Raw genomic sequence first — 18092 nt, 5'->3', positions numbered from 1 at the left:
TTAGTCCACAGAATACACAAAGGAAAGCCTATTAAGTGTCACTAGACTGAACAGCTACTACCTAATTGCATTCCTAAAGAAAAATCCTACTCTGCAGAACCAAATAAGCCTGTCACCTCACACTGACCGTGTCTTGTTTTGGGTTTACTGATGGACTGAATTTTTCAGAAACTTAAAAGAACTACAAAGCAGCCTGATTAGTTGTATTTATTTTTTTTTTATTAGGTTTAGTATGACTTAAGAGTTTCTATTACTCCAGCTGGGTAAACCACATTTGAGAGTAAGTTTAACTGCAGGACTTCAGTTTCAGCCAAAATCATTTTTGCATTACTTTATTGTAATATAGATTTAAATTTAACATTTAAAACTTACTTCATTAATAAGCAAGCCAAGCTCAGTAGCTTCAGTGCAGGATGTACTTTATGTAACTTGCCACACATTCATGTTAGATTTGATGTACACGGAGAAGAGACCGGTCAACTATACGATTCATAGGAGAAAGCAAAAGTAAGCACCATTTTTACCAAACTAAACAGTTCTCAATTCAGTGTTTCTTACAGAAAATCAACTCACTTCTGGCTCCAGGAGCTACAGTTTGACAGCTCTTGCCAGAATGTCAATTTTCTACACTGGCACAAGCAGTCTTCAAAGCAACAGGTACTGGACTTTTTTTTTTTTTTTTTTTAAAAGACAACCTGTTCTCCTTGTGTTTGCCAGGTGAATACATGCATTTTTGATCATTCTGGCAGAGGTTAACAAAGAGCAAACAACAGCTGGGGCCAAATGAAAAACAATCAAAAAGTTGCCAAATATTTAAGGTACAAGCAAAAAAACATTAATGTAACCAGTTTAATATCTAAGCCTGCTTTCTTTCAAAGAAAAATGGCACAGATTAAATAAAAAGCCAGATAAATTTAGTTTTAGTTGGTACTAGACTGAATCAATGCTTCAAAGCATTAACAGGATTTATTTCACTGCAAGGAAGGGGAGAAGTAATTTGGACAGGCTCTGTATATTTGGGCTAGACCAGGAATATTGTGACAGTTCAGTCCATGTAAGCAGAACTGATACCAATATGTTATCTTTACCATAGGTAACAGTAAAGTGTGTTAGAAGTTGCAGAGCATAAGCATCTTAGTTGTACAAGCCAGCTAATGAATAAACAAAAGAGCTGAAGAATGGTTCTCACGCATGTCCTTGCTGTTCAGGACTCCACATTTTTCTTCTGAAACAGAAAAATCCCTCTGCCAACAGCCTAATAAATACTAACAGATATATTCAGATACCATCTTCAAAATCTTTATTGAAAATGCAGCCTCCAAATAAAAACTAGCTTTATGCAGTATTAATATTTTACATAAGTCTTATGAATCGTAGTTAATAGCAGTAACTGAAATTAATGTATACTGAGTCTTCGGGTGATGTGCAAGTTCAGCTATGTGTGGGTTTTGAACAGTTCTTATCTTGCTTTGGACAGTTCTTACACTTGTCCCATAAATTACAGAACCTCTAGCTACAGTATTGTGCAACTGTTGACATCTTCAAGAGCTCTTCAATGTAAAGAAATTTGATGGAAGCACCACAAAGCAAGGAAATCACGCTCTTAGTAGAGCGCCTTGAATTCTGAGAATTTAACACAGCATTGCTGTCTTGCCTTGACTACAAAACACCAATGAGAGGACATCAGGGTAAAAAGGAGCAAACTACAGTGAAGTCTGCTTCAAACAGGGAAGATAATACAAAAGAGATCTGACTCTACAAGCACATAAGCAAAAGTCTTGAAGAGCTTTGTACTAACATGGAGCTCAAGGTGCCTTAACTTAGAACATCACAAGATTTTAGTATTGTGAATCTAGCAAAGCTGCAGTTCATCCAAGAATCAGCCTATACTTCCAGTTAAAGCATGCATACCACCTCACTAAACACCCCTTCCCATCTTGCAGGTTTGGAGCTCTTCATTTTCTTGTTCTTCCTGTATTATCCCTTTCCTCGGCAGAGATTTAGAGGCCTTAAAAGCCATAGCTCTCCACCAAAGCCTTGCTGCATCTACCTGTAAAAATAGTTAGGACACTCTTTGATACTGACACATATCCTCCCCCATTCAGAAATGGATTTGCAGCAGATCAGTCTTGATCTCTAATTCAGTTTTAGATTATGCTTAAGTTACGGCAGCCGGAGTTCAATCCTATGAATGTAAGCTCGACACAGAAAGAAAGCCATTTATCCTTTAATTCATCCTTATGGCATGTTTATCCAGAGCTTTATAGTCAACTTCCAGTTTTAAATTATTTTCTTAGCACTTGACAGAACCTGCATGTCACCCTCTCCTGAAGGAGATGGCATCACACAGAATCTTGTTTTAGTTAGTCCAAGTTTCCACATGTGACCAGAAGTCTTACTTGTTAGAACACACCCCTTTTCCAACTATTCCCCCTCATTCCCTCTCCTCCCACCCCTCCCCAGCAACGGGCAATTACTTCACAAGAAATGTAAAATGGGATACGGGTGTACACAAAACCTACCCTTCACTAATACTGAACAGAAAAGCCTATTTTCCAATTACAGGACATCTTTCTCTAAATTTAGGTCAGCACTGGTGCAGTCTGCACTGTGTGTGATTACCACAAGGATAATACCAATAAGTACATATATTTTCTCAAACTGACTTAAAAGCCTATGAAGTTAATTGGGAAAAAGTTTAATATTGCTACTTCAGAGCACTAAAACACACAAAGTGAACCCAATAAAGATCCTTGTATTGGTTCAATATTAACTGCATGACCGTCATAGCACCTCTTTACATTATCACACAATCACCAGAATTATCAACTGCTTTTAAAACTAAAAAGGGTACAGTCCAATATTTATAACTTGCACACTGTTACTATACAGAAACTAGGTGCATGGTACAGTGCTGCAAAAATGGAAGCCTGCAGTTTTGACAAAGATGCCAAGTCATGTTGTAGACAATTTCAGTCAAACTGGCAATACTGTTTAAGCAAATACTCAACACAGCAGGAAATAAAGGACAAAAAAAAAAAAAAAAAGGCATTCTATAACCAAATATCTGAAATTTCCTTTCCCTTTAATACAAGTAAGGTCACTTTTAGCCTTGGAACGGATACATGTTTGCCTATGATGATCTTGCTAACTACTACACAATATCTGATGTCCTCTGCTAAGAATATAGTTTAAGAAAGCTGCAGTTACAAGAGGCATCTAATGTAATATCTAAAATTTCCTTTATGGCATTTATTGAATTTGTCTTAATGAATATGGAAAGATGGCCTCATGTTTCCTTTTCAATAGTACTCTGAGGATCAAGTGGCTTTCAAGCAGCATGGTGGGTTTGAAATTTTTGCAGTTTAGATCATTCTGTTGCGTTTATGAGTTGGTGAGTCTGTAATGACATCGCCACACTGGGCTGAGGTACGCTTTCTAGTTCCACCATTGTCCAAGTGGAGTGCCATTTCTTCTGATATGAAAGTGTTCAAATCAACATCAAGCAGTCCGTTTCTCCTTCGACTAGCATTGGAGCCACTGCTCACGTGAGTGGGCGAGCCTGGGGTACTCGAGCGAACACTTATACTAGCCATTGCACCACTAAGACCTAGGGGAAAAAAAGAAAAAGTATTTAAGTCAAGCAGTAAAGAAAGTTTCCCATGTGTGGCAGAACGGATGACGCTTATCTGACTTCTAGTGACATGTTAAAGGTACTTCATCCTATTATTTGTAGCACACTTATTTGAAGTCCAGACCACAGCTTCCCAGCCTTTAGACCATATAAGAATCTAGCAATTACTGAAACTGTTGAAAATGAGCTTATACACCAGGTTGTACCAGCACACTATGGCAAATGCTAGCTCCATAAACATGACATGCTATTCAAAAATATGTGTACGTACTCAAGAGCAGACTATTTCAATATGAAGGCTTCACACTAGACCAATAGTTGCACAGAATGACAAGCCCCTACCAAGGGCTTTCCAGGTTGACTTGACTTGGGTCTTGTTTCAAACTCCACCACCTTCCTTCCCTCTCACTCCCTCAGTCACCATAGTTCTAAAGAAAACTGCAGTATGACAGCAGATCTCAGACAGGTCTACACACAGCTAGTGTTCAAATAAAAGCGTTATTTCATGGCTGCCACTATTAGCCAACACATTAGTTATTATCGGAATTCCCAAGAGCACTTACAAATAACAAATAAGCCAAGCAAGACCACATGACAATCCCCCAAAATTTGCTATTGACAGACATGATCCAAAACACTGTCACAGGTACCCTGCAATCACTTTGGTTTGTGTTCAGGTTGGTAATACGTTTAATTAAAACAGAAAGTTTATTTCTTGTATCTCTGAAAACAGCTAGAGCTACCAGAAACCTCAACTGGAAGATAAGTTCTAAAGCCATATGCAACAATGGCAGGTTGAGACAAGTCAGGATAAAGCAGGCCAACCAATTTCTCCATTGTCCATTACTGCTGAAAAACATTTAAAGCTTAGATCTTGTAGCAGCAGCACAGGATATACTTTTACAGATTGGGCATTATGCAATAACCAGTAGAAACAGCCACTAATCACTGATGCTATCTTAGAGCTCTTGCTTACAGCTCTAAGGGGTGTTCAACACAACTCAGAAGCATGGTTTCAAGTCTAATAGGGATCCTGCAGGTTTTATTAATAGTAAAAACACCTTTCATTCACAATGGCAAAAAGTATTTAAACAGTAGAAGCTGTTTTAGTGAAAAGATAATTCAGAAACAAGGTTCATTCCAGTACTCCTAGGATTAAGGTCAAGCTTAAATTCAAAACCATTATGAGAAGATGTTTGTATACATCTACCAAAGAATGTAAAGCAGCTAATTGGTGACATACATGTACAAGCAAAAAGCCAGCTCAGATACTGTAACTTGGATAAACCACCAATGTGCAAAATTTGGGCAGGTGACAAATCACTTCACAATTCAAAGACCACAACAAGTTTAATTTCAACTGGCATAACATACATTAGAAAAAAAACATTAATTCATCCTGTACATTTAAATTGGAAAAAAATTTGACAGTGCATAGAAAGTGACATTGTTTCAAATTCATTGCAGAGATTTCCCCCCACATCACTACTGCAAGCAAAATTGCTCTGAACGTAAGTTCAGTGTTATTTCCAATGACAGCCAACAATTTACACCACTTAGAAGTCATTTACTCTTATATTATAGAACCCATAACCAAATGACTAATATACTAATTCAGTTTTATCATGACATCTTTTCATTATGTCTAATGCCCAAGTAAGGAGAGAAAAATTGTTTAATATAAGCCCCAAAACTAACCTGTGATATGAGAATACATTTTTTAGCATCACTCAAGAACTATGTTTTTAAGTAGAGCCTTTTCAAGTAACAAGCATTTTTTTAATTAGTAGATATATGTCAGAATTAAGAGATGCATATAATGTGCTGCAGCATATTCTAAAACAGACTGTCGAGGTTTGCAAGCAATGCCTCAAGCAGGCATTGACTTTCCAATATTTAGATAATACTGAATCCCTGTGCATTTAAATACACAAACAACCTTCAGCAGATAATTAAGAAGTCTTCAATCAAGCCTCATGTCAAAGGCAGGAAAGTAGTTTTGAATTAATTTCTACAGAGATAGGAGTACAAGGATATTGCATCACAACATGGAACTTCTAGTTGCACTTTAATCTTGCATCTCATACAGGTATTTAATACTGAACTAGTCGGTAACAGTCATTACTGAGTATGCTAACAGACTGAGTGACAATTTGGTATCAGTTACTGGCAGTTAACCAGATTACATAGCACTACACATCAATCCAAGAGCAGAACTGTCAAACAGAACATTTAGATCAGAGTTTAGGATTGGGTAATCAAGCTAACATGGAAGAGTCAAGGAAAATTCAAGGCACACACTGAAATATCAAGTTGCTATTTCATGGAAGCAACATGTTTGAAGACAATCAGCAATGCAATAGAAAATATTTATTTTCTGTTGACAGAGAAAGCCAGGATCTGAAACCAAACTGTGGTCCACAGTTCATTTTTTCTTGGAAAGTTGTTGTAATGCAAAGAGGAAATCTCAGAAAACCCATTTATTGTGAATTATTGAGTTTAAGTTTTCAGTGGACTCTGAGACCTCTTCCCAAAGCATTTAACCATTTAAAGCAGAGAGCAAGCAGTAATAAATACTAAGAAGTAGTAAGATATGACTCTTAGCAACACAATTTCACAACCTCAGATTTCTATATTGTGATTAACAAGACCTTATCACAAGCACATCAGTTTTCTCTGTACAACAGAGATTCAAACAGCTACCAAACTGTCTTCACTTCTTTCACAATCTCATGACCACCCCTGAAGCCTGCCACTGCTTTCTACAGAAGACATTTCCTTTTTTACAAGAGGCCTTTAAGTACACATGGCTCCTTCTCCCTTTTTAAACTTGAAAGGATTGAAGCGGAGAGCATACCTGAAATATTTTGCAGTACTTATTACATTCTCACTCCTGCCATATCTTTCAGTCAATTCATCAGCAATACAGTGTTCCATAGCCAGTAATTTCACAGAAAACTCTGCCCTTATCTGAAGTATATTATTACAGAATCACAGAATGTTAAGGATTGGAAGGGACCTTGAAAGATCATCTAGTCCAATCCCCCTGCCAGAGCAGGATTACCTAGACCATATCACACAGGAACGCATCCAGGCGGGTTTTGAATGTCTCCAGAGAAGGAGACTCCACAACCTCTCTGGGCAGCCTGTTCCAGTGTTCGGTCACCCTCACCGTAAAGAAGTTTTTCCTCACATTTATGCGGAACCTCCTGTGTTCCAGCTTGCACCCATTGCCCCTTGTCCTGTCAAGGGATGTCACTGAGAAGAGCCTGGCTCCATCCTCATGACACTTGCCCTTTACATATTTATAAACATTAATGAGGTCACCCCTCAGTCTCCTCTTCTCTAAGCTAAAGAGACCCAGCTCCCTCAGCCTCTCCTCATAAGGGAGATGTTCCACTCCCTTAATCATCTTCGTGGCTCTGCGCTGGACTCTTCTCTAGCAGTTCCCTGTCCTTCTTGAACTGAGGGGCCCAGAACTGGACACAATATTCCAGATGCGGCCTCACCAGGGCAGAGTAGAGGGGGAGGAGAACCTCTCTTGACTTGCTAACCACACCCCTTCTAATACACCCCAGGATGCCATTGGCCTTCTTGGCCACAAGGGCACATTGATGGCTCATGGTCATCCTGTTGACCACTAGGACCCCCAGGTCCCTTTCCCCTGCATTGCTCCCCAACAGGTCTGTCCCCAACTTGTACTGGTACACGGGGTTGTTCTTGCCCAGATGCAGGACTCTACACTTGCCCTTGTTATATTTCATTAAGTTTCTCCCCGCCCAACTCTCCAGCCTGTCTAAGTCCCTCTGAATGGCTGCGCAGCCTTCTGATGTGTCAGCCATTCCTCCCAGTTTGGTGTCATCAGCGAACTTGCTGACAGTGCACTCTAATCCCTCATCCAAGTCATTAATGAATATATTCAATAGTACTGGTCCCAGTATTGACCCTTGAGGGACTCCACTAGATACAGGCCTCCAACCGGACTCTGTCCCATTGACCACCACTCTCTGGCTTCTTTCCTTCAGCCAGTTCACAACTCACCTCACTATCCGATCATCCAGACCACACTTATTATAGTACTATTAGAAAAAGCTGCAGTACAGAAGAAATTGTGAACAATACTAGCTAATTTATAACCAAGTACTCTCCCAAAACTGTCAAGTGATTAGAAAGCTTGGCTAAAAGTATGTTTTATGGAGTATGAAATACTTCCAGTAAACAAAACTGTCAATTCAAAATTAGCAATTTTATCAACACTGGCCTAACAATCTGAAAATGCTGTTTTATCTGCACTACAACCATGTCCATAAAAAGTATGAGTTATTCAGGTCACTACCACACCATAATATACTGGATAACTACTGTTCAGTATAGTAATAGTATAACTGTTTTCCAGATGTTTTAATCAGGAAGTATTAAAAAGAACATTCACACTTAGTTAAGTGTGACTAATTCCTAAAGCACAAATTAGTTAACAACCCCAGATAAATACAAAATGGCATGCAGATAGATCCTTTTCACTCCTCTATGTCATACTCACCCTTTCACAGCAGTGCTCAAAGAGCAAATTTTAGCAGTACATACCAATACACAACTCTGTGATTACTATATATATACACAACCTTTAAGTTAAACTTTCAAACTAATACAACTCTGCTCTCTTCTAACAACTGCTGCTTCTCCACTCTGCTAACAACAGCAGATGTTTTATATTGCAGTTTAATATTTTAAGAGAATAAGAAAGCCTAACAGAAATTCAGGCTCTTTAAAGGGGCCAGTGCACACACTTCTACATACTAGAGCAAGGGTGTCCCCTCACAGAGAGACTGAATCACATTAATGATATACATCAACATTAATGCTAAGGAGCAAAAGAACTAACACTCCCTCACTGTGCTGTTACCCATTCACACCATTTTTAGTTAAAAATGCTCAGTCTAATGCATTTCAGCATAACATTCCCATGCTTGCTTCTTCCTCCTCCTCAAATCATAGCATTTTCTCCCATTACACTGGGAGAATAGTCTGTGAAGCATGAAGCACATCCCACATCAGAAGACTAAAGCATCATTTCAAACACAGACTGTGCACAGCCATCAGCACTGCAAGACTTAGTATGCTAGCCAAGCAGAAAATGACCTGGCACGTGCCAGCTTTTAGGAATCTTACGACTGTTAGCTCAGTTTGATGTAATTCTGTCATTTGAAACTCTTCTCTTACAAAATTGGATATGACAATACACATCCAGGAAGTAGCTGAAGACACATCTATACCTATGCTAACTGCAATGACATTTTAGGGTCTGGTAGAAGTTAAAATCCCAACTCTATATTTGAGATGTTGAGCAAAGGTATTTATCTTCTGCTCTCACATCTTAAAATGCTAAGCATCATCAGATGAAGTTTCAGGAAGTTTCTGAAGTTTCTTGAAGTTTCAGAAAACATCCACCTGAGCTTCAGAGTAAAATAGCATATATTACCTTGAGCTAACCACTCAGCTTTTCTTGAAGGCTTTAATTTCAAGCTGATATTAAGGGCAAAGATTTTTTTTATTTACCAGACTTTAACTCTCTCAAGAGGTTACTTAGTTCCCAAGGATTGTACTGATGCCTAAAGATATTCCTCTAATGTTTTAGTCTAGGGCATACACCTAGAATTGTGTTTGATGTTCCAGGAAATATTTAATTATAGCTACTTTGTAACCACAGCTTCTGTTAAAGTTTTCAGATGTGATTATGAAACATTTAGAGCTTACATGACCAAAATACAGCTATTGCCCTGATCAGAGAGCAAGATCAACAAGTTATAGGACCATGGTCTTTAGAAGTATATTAGTACCTATTTCTGAGAAGTCAGCTCAGCTTCAACACAGCTTTATTTGGTGCCATAATATGACATAGAATCACACCTATCCTGCTTCACTACAAGACACCTTGCTTAGAGCAGCAAGTTTTAGGATTACCCATCAAATCTAATTCAGCCCATCCATGTTACCAATAGAGAAATACTCCATTTCTACAGGAATACTACCAGCACAAAATAAAGTCTCACTCCTTTACATGCCAGTCAAAAATTCCCCTTAAAGCCTTAGTCCTGAACGCTTGCCGAGTCTGCTACTCACTATCATCAGGTTCTCACATTTCCTCACAATACCTAGAAGCAGCAAATCACTTCTAAACAGCCTGACATAAATGAAATGAAACATAGCCCTCCAGAGGACGTGAATTTACACACACCTGAAGAACCTACAGAGGTTTCAAAATCAAAACATAGTTCTGAAAAGCCCTATGACAAATAGGAAAATAGTTTGGGAGATAGTTTGTTCACAACTTCCTTAATGTTAAAGAAAAGGAGAGAGGAAGCTGGAGGAACACAGACATTGTAGGCCATAACCTAAGAACAGTTATGAGGCCAAATACAAGCCTAGTCACTAAAGGATTAGCACAAAAGCATTTGTGTCAAAGACCAGATTGAAACTGATATCAGGAGAACCTAATCCAGAAGGTGACTGACATGTAATCTTGTCAACCAGCTGATGAAGGGGAAGAGTGCATTTCTAGCCCCTGCAGTGCCAGTACAGAGCAGAGAACTTCCTACAATCCTCATGACCCTGTATTAGGTTCTGAAATATGAAAAAAAACTTTATACTTCATCGTTCAGATTCCCATGCTATAGAAAAGTGGCTTTCATAAAGCACCTCTGTACAAAGTAGATGCCAAGAAACAATACAAGTACATGAAAAGAGCCACATTACCAATAAAAATGCCTCTGAGTTTACTCTGCTTGAAAGCTCACTGTGAAGTGAGTCTACCCACCTTACTTTCACCTGAGAGTAAGCCTTTATAGTTAAGCCAATTGCACACTGGATTCAACTACAGTTTAAGAATGCGAAATTTTTAAGAGGGTGTTTATCACATCATATCAGGTGAGAGCCAGCTTCTGCAGTTGTTCTCTGCACAAAATTAGCTTTAGCTATTGAATAAGCAATAGTGGTACACAGAATTCTTTAGCCAGCTTCCAATATGAGAAGGAAAACTGCCAAAAATTACACAACTGGGTGGAAGCATGCTTGATTTAAACGGCAACAGAGCAGCAAACAATACCAGAATTAGGCTGTCACCTAGACAGTAAGTGTCTGGCTTATGTATCTTGAAAAACCACAACAGCACAGCAGAAGCAAAGACTGCATTTTCAGGAATCCACTCATCTAATTAACTCATTCATTCCACCCCCCCACTGAGAATACTGAGACAGTAAAAATTTCATTGAAGTTTCTCAGGTTGTACTTCTAGATAGACCATTCTAAAAGTAAAAAATCAGGCTACTATTTGTATCTCAAGATATCTACTACCCTTTAGAGTTTTAAAAGGCATAAAATCCCCAGGTGAACTGTTTCACTTCACCTCAGGAGCAATTTAAAACACCTAGTGAGTGGTAAAGAAAAATGTAACAGTCCAATGCAGAATAAGCTACTGAATATTCATGTCTGAAAAGGATAAAAGATACATCACCAACATTGTTGGTGATGGCAGGGAAGGAAATTCAGTATGACACTGGAAGATAACTTAAGACTGAAAGTGAATTAGAACTAAGTTCTGAACAGGATTCGATTATTGCAATAATGTGCAAGTGAATTACCCTTTCCAGGGTACTTAAAGTAGAACACTAAACCATATTATCCAGTGCATAACAACAAGGATACCAGAATGAGGTAAAGTACGCCAGAGACAAAGCTTCAAACATCAAATTCCCTCAATAACCCTGCAAAACTTTTCTAGTCATTTTCTACTAGTCAAATCTTAGTATTTAACTAGTTGCTAGCATAGTATTATCATTTTCCAAGAATTCTGTTTACTTTAGCATTGGTATGAATGCCAAGTCTCTTCATGCTTCAAAAACAACAGTTAAGTATAAATTTTTGGTAGTGAGTTCACAACTGTAGAATATTACAGATCCAAACCTCATTTTTATACAAAAACTTTTCCTCATTCAAAATATTTGACTATCCAACTTTTTAGTAGCTACATGCCTTATACAAAAACTCCCTTAAGAGCATTAAGGACACACCTTCAGCTGGAACATCAGGTACATGACATTATGACACCAACAATGGCCAGAGCCAGATGTGCTTTAAGAACCCCCACCCAATTTTAACAAAGTAGTATTGAAAAAAGTTACTGTTACCATGCAGAGCTATGGCTTCACGGAAGGGTTGCAAATCAGTCTCTACAGATGAGCTAGTTTCTGTTGAAGTAGCTCGGTTAGGGGATACTACAGTCAGTCTTGGGGGAGCTCTAGAATTTCTTGGAGGAGGAACTTTTCCACATAAGAAGCTGATCAAGTCTTCTCTACGAATTGTTCTTCTGCGTTTTTTAACCCAAGCTAACACATCCTTATTCCGACGCTGATAGCCAATCTGAATTCCTACATCAAAGCTTCGCTGATGGACATCCACACTTTCTGCAAGAAAACAGAAAAAAGTTTTCTTAGTAAGTGTTACAGGTAGAGCAATGTATAGTATGGCACATCACTGATACAGCTTCCTGTCAATCATGGGAAAAAAGCGTATCTTCTACAGGTTACTGTAACGCAGCACCAAGTTAGCTGTAAAAAAACTAACTAGCATTGAAGATGAGCCATAATAAACCAGAAGAGAATATTAGCTAAAAAGTTCCGCCCCCTTTACAAGTCAAAAAGTCAACAGCAACTCAAGCACCACCTAAATAGCATTTATTATGCTTCAGGTCAACACTACAGCACTGTACAAAACCATATTGTATTAACATTAAAGACACTTTGAGCTTGTCAATCTGAGGAAGGTATTTAAATCAACACACAATGATTTAAGACACACTCCTAAAGTGCATGAGTACAGCCAAGAAATCCCACAAAAACAAAAGGAACAACTGCTTTTCTCGATTCTGATCGGTAAGGAATTTTCAGAAGACTCATATTTCTTTACAGAGTCCCTCTAGTTTCATCCGAATTTCAATTGCAGAGGCAATTTACAGGAGGCCATAGTTTTGGAATTAGTTAGAACACAAGTGTTCCCAACGCCTTCCAATTAGGCAACATACCATTTAAGATCCCACTGCAAATTTGACATTAAAAAGCTTTACACACATAGTATCTGCAATTAATCCTACTACAAAATGTAATTTCATTCTCCATTGATGTAATTGGTCACCTGTGCTCATCAGTTATAGCTGTGCCTCTAAGAATCACTCTTAAATGCCTTATATTACATTGCCTTCAAACTTCAATAAGTACATTTCTGGCTACTAGTTTAGTAGCCAGAATTTCAGACAACAGCAACAGGTGGGACAAACCATATTCTCTACACAATTACACTCATCTTGTTTGTCATAGATTTGTTAACAGAGCTTTGCCAACAGCTATTTCAGTTTTATGAAAATTACTGCTATGCTAGCTCTTGCTCCATTAAAAGACATCAATGTATCCACTACAAATTCATTTACTTGATTTCCATATATTTTTTTTACAGCTATCAGAGCTGATTAAAACAGCTTTTTATAGTCTTGCTTTACTAATGAAGTCCAACATAAGAGCCATTTGCCCCAAACAATATTGAGAGATTTATTTAAGAACAGCTGCCCAAGATATTGGTTTACAGGTGAACAGTGACATACACATCTAATCTAGTTTTCGCACACTAAAAAGAAAGCATTTAAGAGTGATTATTTTTAGCTTAGTTCTTAGACTTATATTCTAAGGCACCATTGCATGGTCCACAAAAGACAGCACTAAAATCTACACTATCAAAGAGCAGCACTTCAAACATAACACAACCTACCAAAGAAGAAAAACATCTCAAATTGATCATAGCTATATCTTGGGGCTTTTAGAATACAAACTATACAGGTATACATAGAGTACACTTAACATGTTACTTTTATGCACTAAGAGCATTTTGCCTATTCTGCTTTGTAATCAAAAGGCTAGAAGATTTACAAATGCTAATTCCTGCAAAAGCAATGGCAACATGACAGATAATTACTCCAGCCATTTTCTACTCCACAGCAGCTTAGAGCCCAAGGCACTCACAGTAAAAGCTACCCAAACGCTATGGGGCCAGTTTGGAAACTGACAATATTGCTGTAATCACTTCCTGAAATACCCTGAGAAAGTCCTTCTGAGAGGTGAGGAGCCCAGCTTTATGTCAATAACCAGCTTTCCCTGTATACAAGAACGCTTTAGAAAGAACTAACTATGACCTAGTCACGAGGTCAAACACACTGACTGCTGATGTAGCCTGGACAAATTTCAAGCGTCATCACCCTGGGAAAGATTAGATTTTTATGGTAAAAGCTACAACTACTTTGTTTACAAAGTTAAGCTGGCAAAGTATAAGCAGTCAAGTTGGCTACATCCTGAAATTAAGTCAAAACTGACATTACCAAACAATCAGCTTTTTTTTTTTTTATTAAATAAAATAAGGTAAATTGTAGGCTCAGAAGTCTTACTCTAATATATGCCTAAGACTTTCTACAGTGGCCTTAAGTTCTAAATCCCACATTACAAGCCATGCCTTTACTTCATTAGTGCAATCTGAAAGATAATCAAATGTGTTTAAATGCACCCTCTAGTACCAGCACCAATCAGAAATCCACGATCCAAGACCTTCAGTGTGGTGAGATATTAAACTTTTAATCTATTTTCACAAAAAATGCTGACATTCAAGACATCATGGCATTTTCCCCTGTTAGAATTTTGATGCCTCAAAATTTCAAACATTTATCAGATCAGAAAACAGATGACGGTGCAAGAGGCAAGTTTGTGGTGCGCAGTTTACCACATCAAGTACTTCTCCAGTGTTTTGACAGAGTCCTCCAAAACATAAACATTACTGAGTATGTGAGAAACAACAGGAGATTTTTAAAGAGCTATGCTCATCACTAGGGAAGGCATCACATTAAGTCAACTTGCATGGTATGCCCATGCCTAGGTGGTTCTACCTGTGTTCTCAACAAATTTAACTTCCAAGTGGGTAGAATTTAAAATTGAAAGATGACAGTCTAGAATAAATGAGCTACTTCAGCACTTCTTAAACATCTGTTTTAAGGCAAGATTTGTTTCAGGTGCTGCTTTTTAGAGTATTACATTACACCTAACTAGAGACAGCTTCCTACTTAAATTCTAGTTTTCCTGATCACCACATACTCTTCTGTTAATCATAGTATTGCAGAAAAATAGGGCTCATTTTGCCTATAGCACAAATAATCAAATGATTTAACCAAAACCAAACAGGCTAAGTCTTTGTAGTAAAGATGCTGCAAGGGAGAGCAATGCCATTTGTATAAAGATGCCATAATTATTCCAGACAACTTATCAACACTACCTGCTGCTACTCTAGCACCATGCTCAAGTGACCCACTCCCTCAGGCCAACACCTACCCTGTTACATGATGTGCTGTCCCTTGATAGGACCTACAACACACACACAACATCCAAATGCACTTTCTGCAAGAGTCAAGTCTCTGTCAGTGAGGGTTATGCATCTGTCCACATCTGTCAGAAACCTGATCAGTCATCACAAATGTGTTACTAAGTCCAACTGGTTAAAGCAAATCCAAAATGGGAAAACTGGAGACAAATAAAAGAACCTACAGGCAGAACTATAGATAATGCTGTATAGACCAAGAAAAAAACCCATCCCACAACTCAAAAAAAAAAAAATCAAACTACAAGTCAGAAAAACAACAATTTGGAACTTTAAAGTTTTTTCCTTCCTAGGAATGGAAGACAGTAACAATGGGAATCACACTATGCCAGCTTAAACCTCCACTAATATAAATATAGGGGTTTTTTTTACAATCTTTTAAACAAACTAGAAACCAGCAAATTATTCTCCTGCACACAAGAATTCTTGTGACAACCTAAAGAACAGCAGAGTTAAGAAACAGATCCTGACAGATAGAAACACACAGTAAAACAGCACAAAAGCACAGCCATGTGCACAGTGCACTCAGAGTTTTGGCTAACATTGCTTTCTTATAGCCACCCTGGACACAGTCACAATGACATTCTACTGCTTAAAATAAACTGGGAGGCTTCCTTAAGAAGCCTCACTGTCACATGATAAAACTTTGTCACATAACATCTATGCAGAATTTTACAAACACTAAATGTGACCTATGCTTCACTAATATACGTGTATTATACTGATATCCCAACATTTAATACATCATGAAATATACAAAATTCAGGAAATTTAAGGACTGTTTAATAAACTATTTCACTCTTCCCTTGAATTCATGAGTGAGCTACACATTAAAAACATCCTTTTTCAAGGGTCTCAAAGTAAAACAGCTTTAAGGTTATTAGTCACTGACATGGGGCAATAGAAAAGATTCAGCTACAGTCAGCTAAAGCAGCCCAGGGAAAACCTGCAAGATTCAGGAAGCAGTCTCGGGTTAGATTTTATCAGGGTGAATAAGAGACATTAACAGGCCCAGCTCATGAGTAAGCCGGGGCAGGAGGCAGAGTGGGCCCCGGCTCGGCAGGGAGGGCCGCCGGGGCAGCGGGGGGGGCAGCCCCTTACCTTTGTAGAGGTTGGTGACCGCAGTGGCAGCGTTCTGGAAGGGGACCCAGAGGGAGAGCCCCGGCTGCTGGCACACCCGGTCTGCAGGGAGGGAAGGACACACGCTGTTTATTTTGGAGTCACCAACTCCGAACGGCCATGTTAGGTTTCGCCATTTTGTTCCACCCTCCGAAGGCAACTCGGGATCAGGGCCGGGAAGGGCGGGCCGGCAGCGGCCCGGGCCCGGGCAGCGGGGACAGCGGCGGCGCCCCCAGCCCGCCGGGGAAGGGCCGTGCCCGGCCCCCGCCCGCAGCCCCCGCCGCACAATGGGGCCGGCCCCTCACTTCGCCATTTTGTCGGAGCCTCTTCCCTGGGCTGGGCGTCAGGAGCCGCCGCCGGCAGGGCCGGGCTTCCCGGTCTGCCTCCACCCTCCCGCCCCCGGAGCCTGCCGCTCCCCGGGCATTCACAGGGCTCGCCCCCGCCGGCCGGGACCCTCCGGCGCGGCCCCCCGCCGAGGCCGCTCTCCGCCGGACCGCCCTGCCTCCCTGGGGCCGGCGAAGCCCCGCCGGCCGCCCTCCCGGGCCGACCCCGCCGCCTGTCCGGAGCGGGGGGGGGGAAGGGGGCGGCAGGCCAGGCCGGGCCGACGCAAGAGCCAGCGCAGAGGCTCTGCCGGCCCAGGCCGCTCCGCCGGGGGCCGCGAAGGGCGATGTCCGGGCAGCGGCCGCGGTTCCCCCTCACGCCATTTTGTTTTCCCGTCTGCCTCTATGGAGAGGCGCGGAGCCCCCGGGCCGGAAGCCCGCTCCTCCCCCTGCCCAGGCCGCTCTCGCCGCCACATCCCCTTTGTAACGCCGCGGCCCCGTTCCCACCCCACCCCCGGCGGCTCCGCCTCTCAGGGCCCACCGCCCCCCCGCCCTCGCACCCCGCCCGCCACATCTCCGGGCCCGGCCTCGGCCCCAAGCCCACCGCGCTCCGGCTCCACCGCCCGCCGAGCCCCGTCCCTCCTCAGCCGTATCCCATTCCCGCCCCCGCTCACCCTTGTAGAGCTGCGCCACGGCGGTGGCCGAGTTCTGGAAGAGGTGCCAGAGCTTCTGCTGCTTGTGCTCGGGCTGCGCCGCCGCCTCGTCCTGCAGATCCGGGGCCAGCGCCTCCTCCTGCTCGGCCTCGGCCAGGCACTGCCGCTCCCACTTGCTGAACCAGTGCTCGGGCCCGTGCTCCTGGATCTCCGCCTCACCCTCCTCTTTCTTGTCCTCCATCCTCCGGCCGGCTCCGCGTCCCTCCTCGCCGCCGCGCAGGCCCGGCCCCACCGGACAGCCACGCTCGCCTCCGTTCCGCAGCTGGGCCGGCCCTAACCCATTCTCCCGTACCTGGCCCTGCCAGTCCCCGGCTCCAAACACACTGAGCGCCGGCGCCGCCCCGAGCGCAGTAAAAGCCCGTCGGAGAAGTCTGGGAACGTCCTGTCGCGCCCGCCTCCAACGCATAATTGGCCGCCCTTGCACGGGCACCGCCGGGTTGAACGTCACCTCCGGCTCTCACTGGGCCGCCCGCACGTCCATCAAGCGGAACCTTCCAAGGGGACGGGCCCGACCGCGAGCTTGCTCTTGCCGTCACTCAGCCGCGCGTAGACGTCGCTGGCCGGGAGGCGCACGCGCGGTGGCGTCTCCCGCTGCCCGCGGCGCGGCCCGGCCCTACCCCTGGCGTGATGCACCGGGCCCGAGGCGGCTCCGCCCGCCGCCGCCCCTCACCTCGGGCCTGGGCGGCAGCTCGGGGGCCCGGAGCCCTGCCACGGCCGCCGCGGGGCTGCGCGGGCCGGGGTGCCCGCGGGGGCAGGGCAGGGCGGTTCTGCCATCTTGGCGCCGGGGCTTTCCCCCAGCGGGGTGAGGCCTTGCCCCGCCTCGGGCTTCCCCCAGCCGCTGCCGGC

General features: G+C 42.2%; 1 protein-coding gene across 1 annotated transcript; it reads right to left on the bottom strand.

Moving 5' to 3' along the window:
• Nucleotides 1-201: 201 nt before the first annotated feature.
• On the bottom strand, nt 202-17659 carry HAPSTR1 (HUWE1 associated protein modifying stress responses). Its single transcript, XM_068423368.1, has 4 exons — nt 17208-17659; nt 16196-16276; nt 11818-12093; nt 202-3610 (listed from the first exon to the last, which is right to left on the bottom strand). Exons 1-4 carry the CDS (start codon nt 17650-17652, stop codon nt 3366-3368), a joined length of 1047 nt encoding a protein of 348 aa, XP_068279469.1. The 5' UTR covers nt 17653-17659; the 3' UTR covers nt 202-3365.
• Nucleotides 17660-18092: the final 433 nt, after the last annotated feature.

This window comes from Nyctibius grandis, chromosome Z (assembly GCF_013368605.1).
Source record: "Nyctibius grandis isolate bNycGra1 chromosome Z, bNycGra1.pri, whole genome shotgun sequence".
Taxonomy (NCBI): domain Eukaryota; kingdom Metazoa; phylum Chordata; class Aves; order Nyctibiiformes; family Nyctibiidae; genus Nyctibius; species Nyctibius grandis.
Note: the sequence above shows the minus strand (reverse complement) of the source record. Positions and strands in the feature narration are given on the sequence as shown.

What these genes read in the sequence shown, in the direction of transcription:
- HAPSTR1 (XM_068423368.1), bottom strand. Translation starts at nt 17,652, where the DNA reads ATGCGTTGGAGGCGGGCGCGACAGGACGTTCCCAGACTTCTCCGACGG. An exon ending in CGTGGCGCAGCTCTACAAGG is followed by an intron (nt 16,277 to 17,207) that starts GTGAGCGGGGGC and finishes CCCTCCCTGCAG; the next exon opens with ACCGGGTGTGCCAGCAGCCG. An exon ending in TGAAGCCATAGCTCTGCATG is followed by an intron (nt 3,611 to 11,817) that starts GTAACAGTAACT and finishes TTTTTCCCCTAG; the next exon opens with GTCTTAGTGGTGCAATGGCT.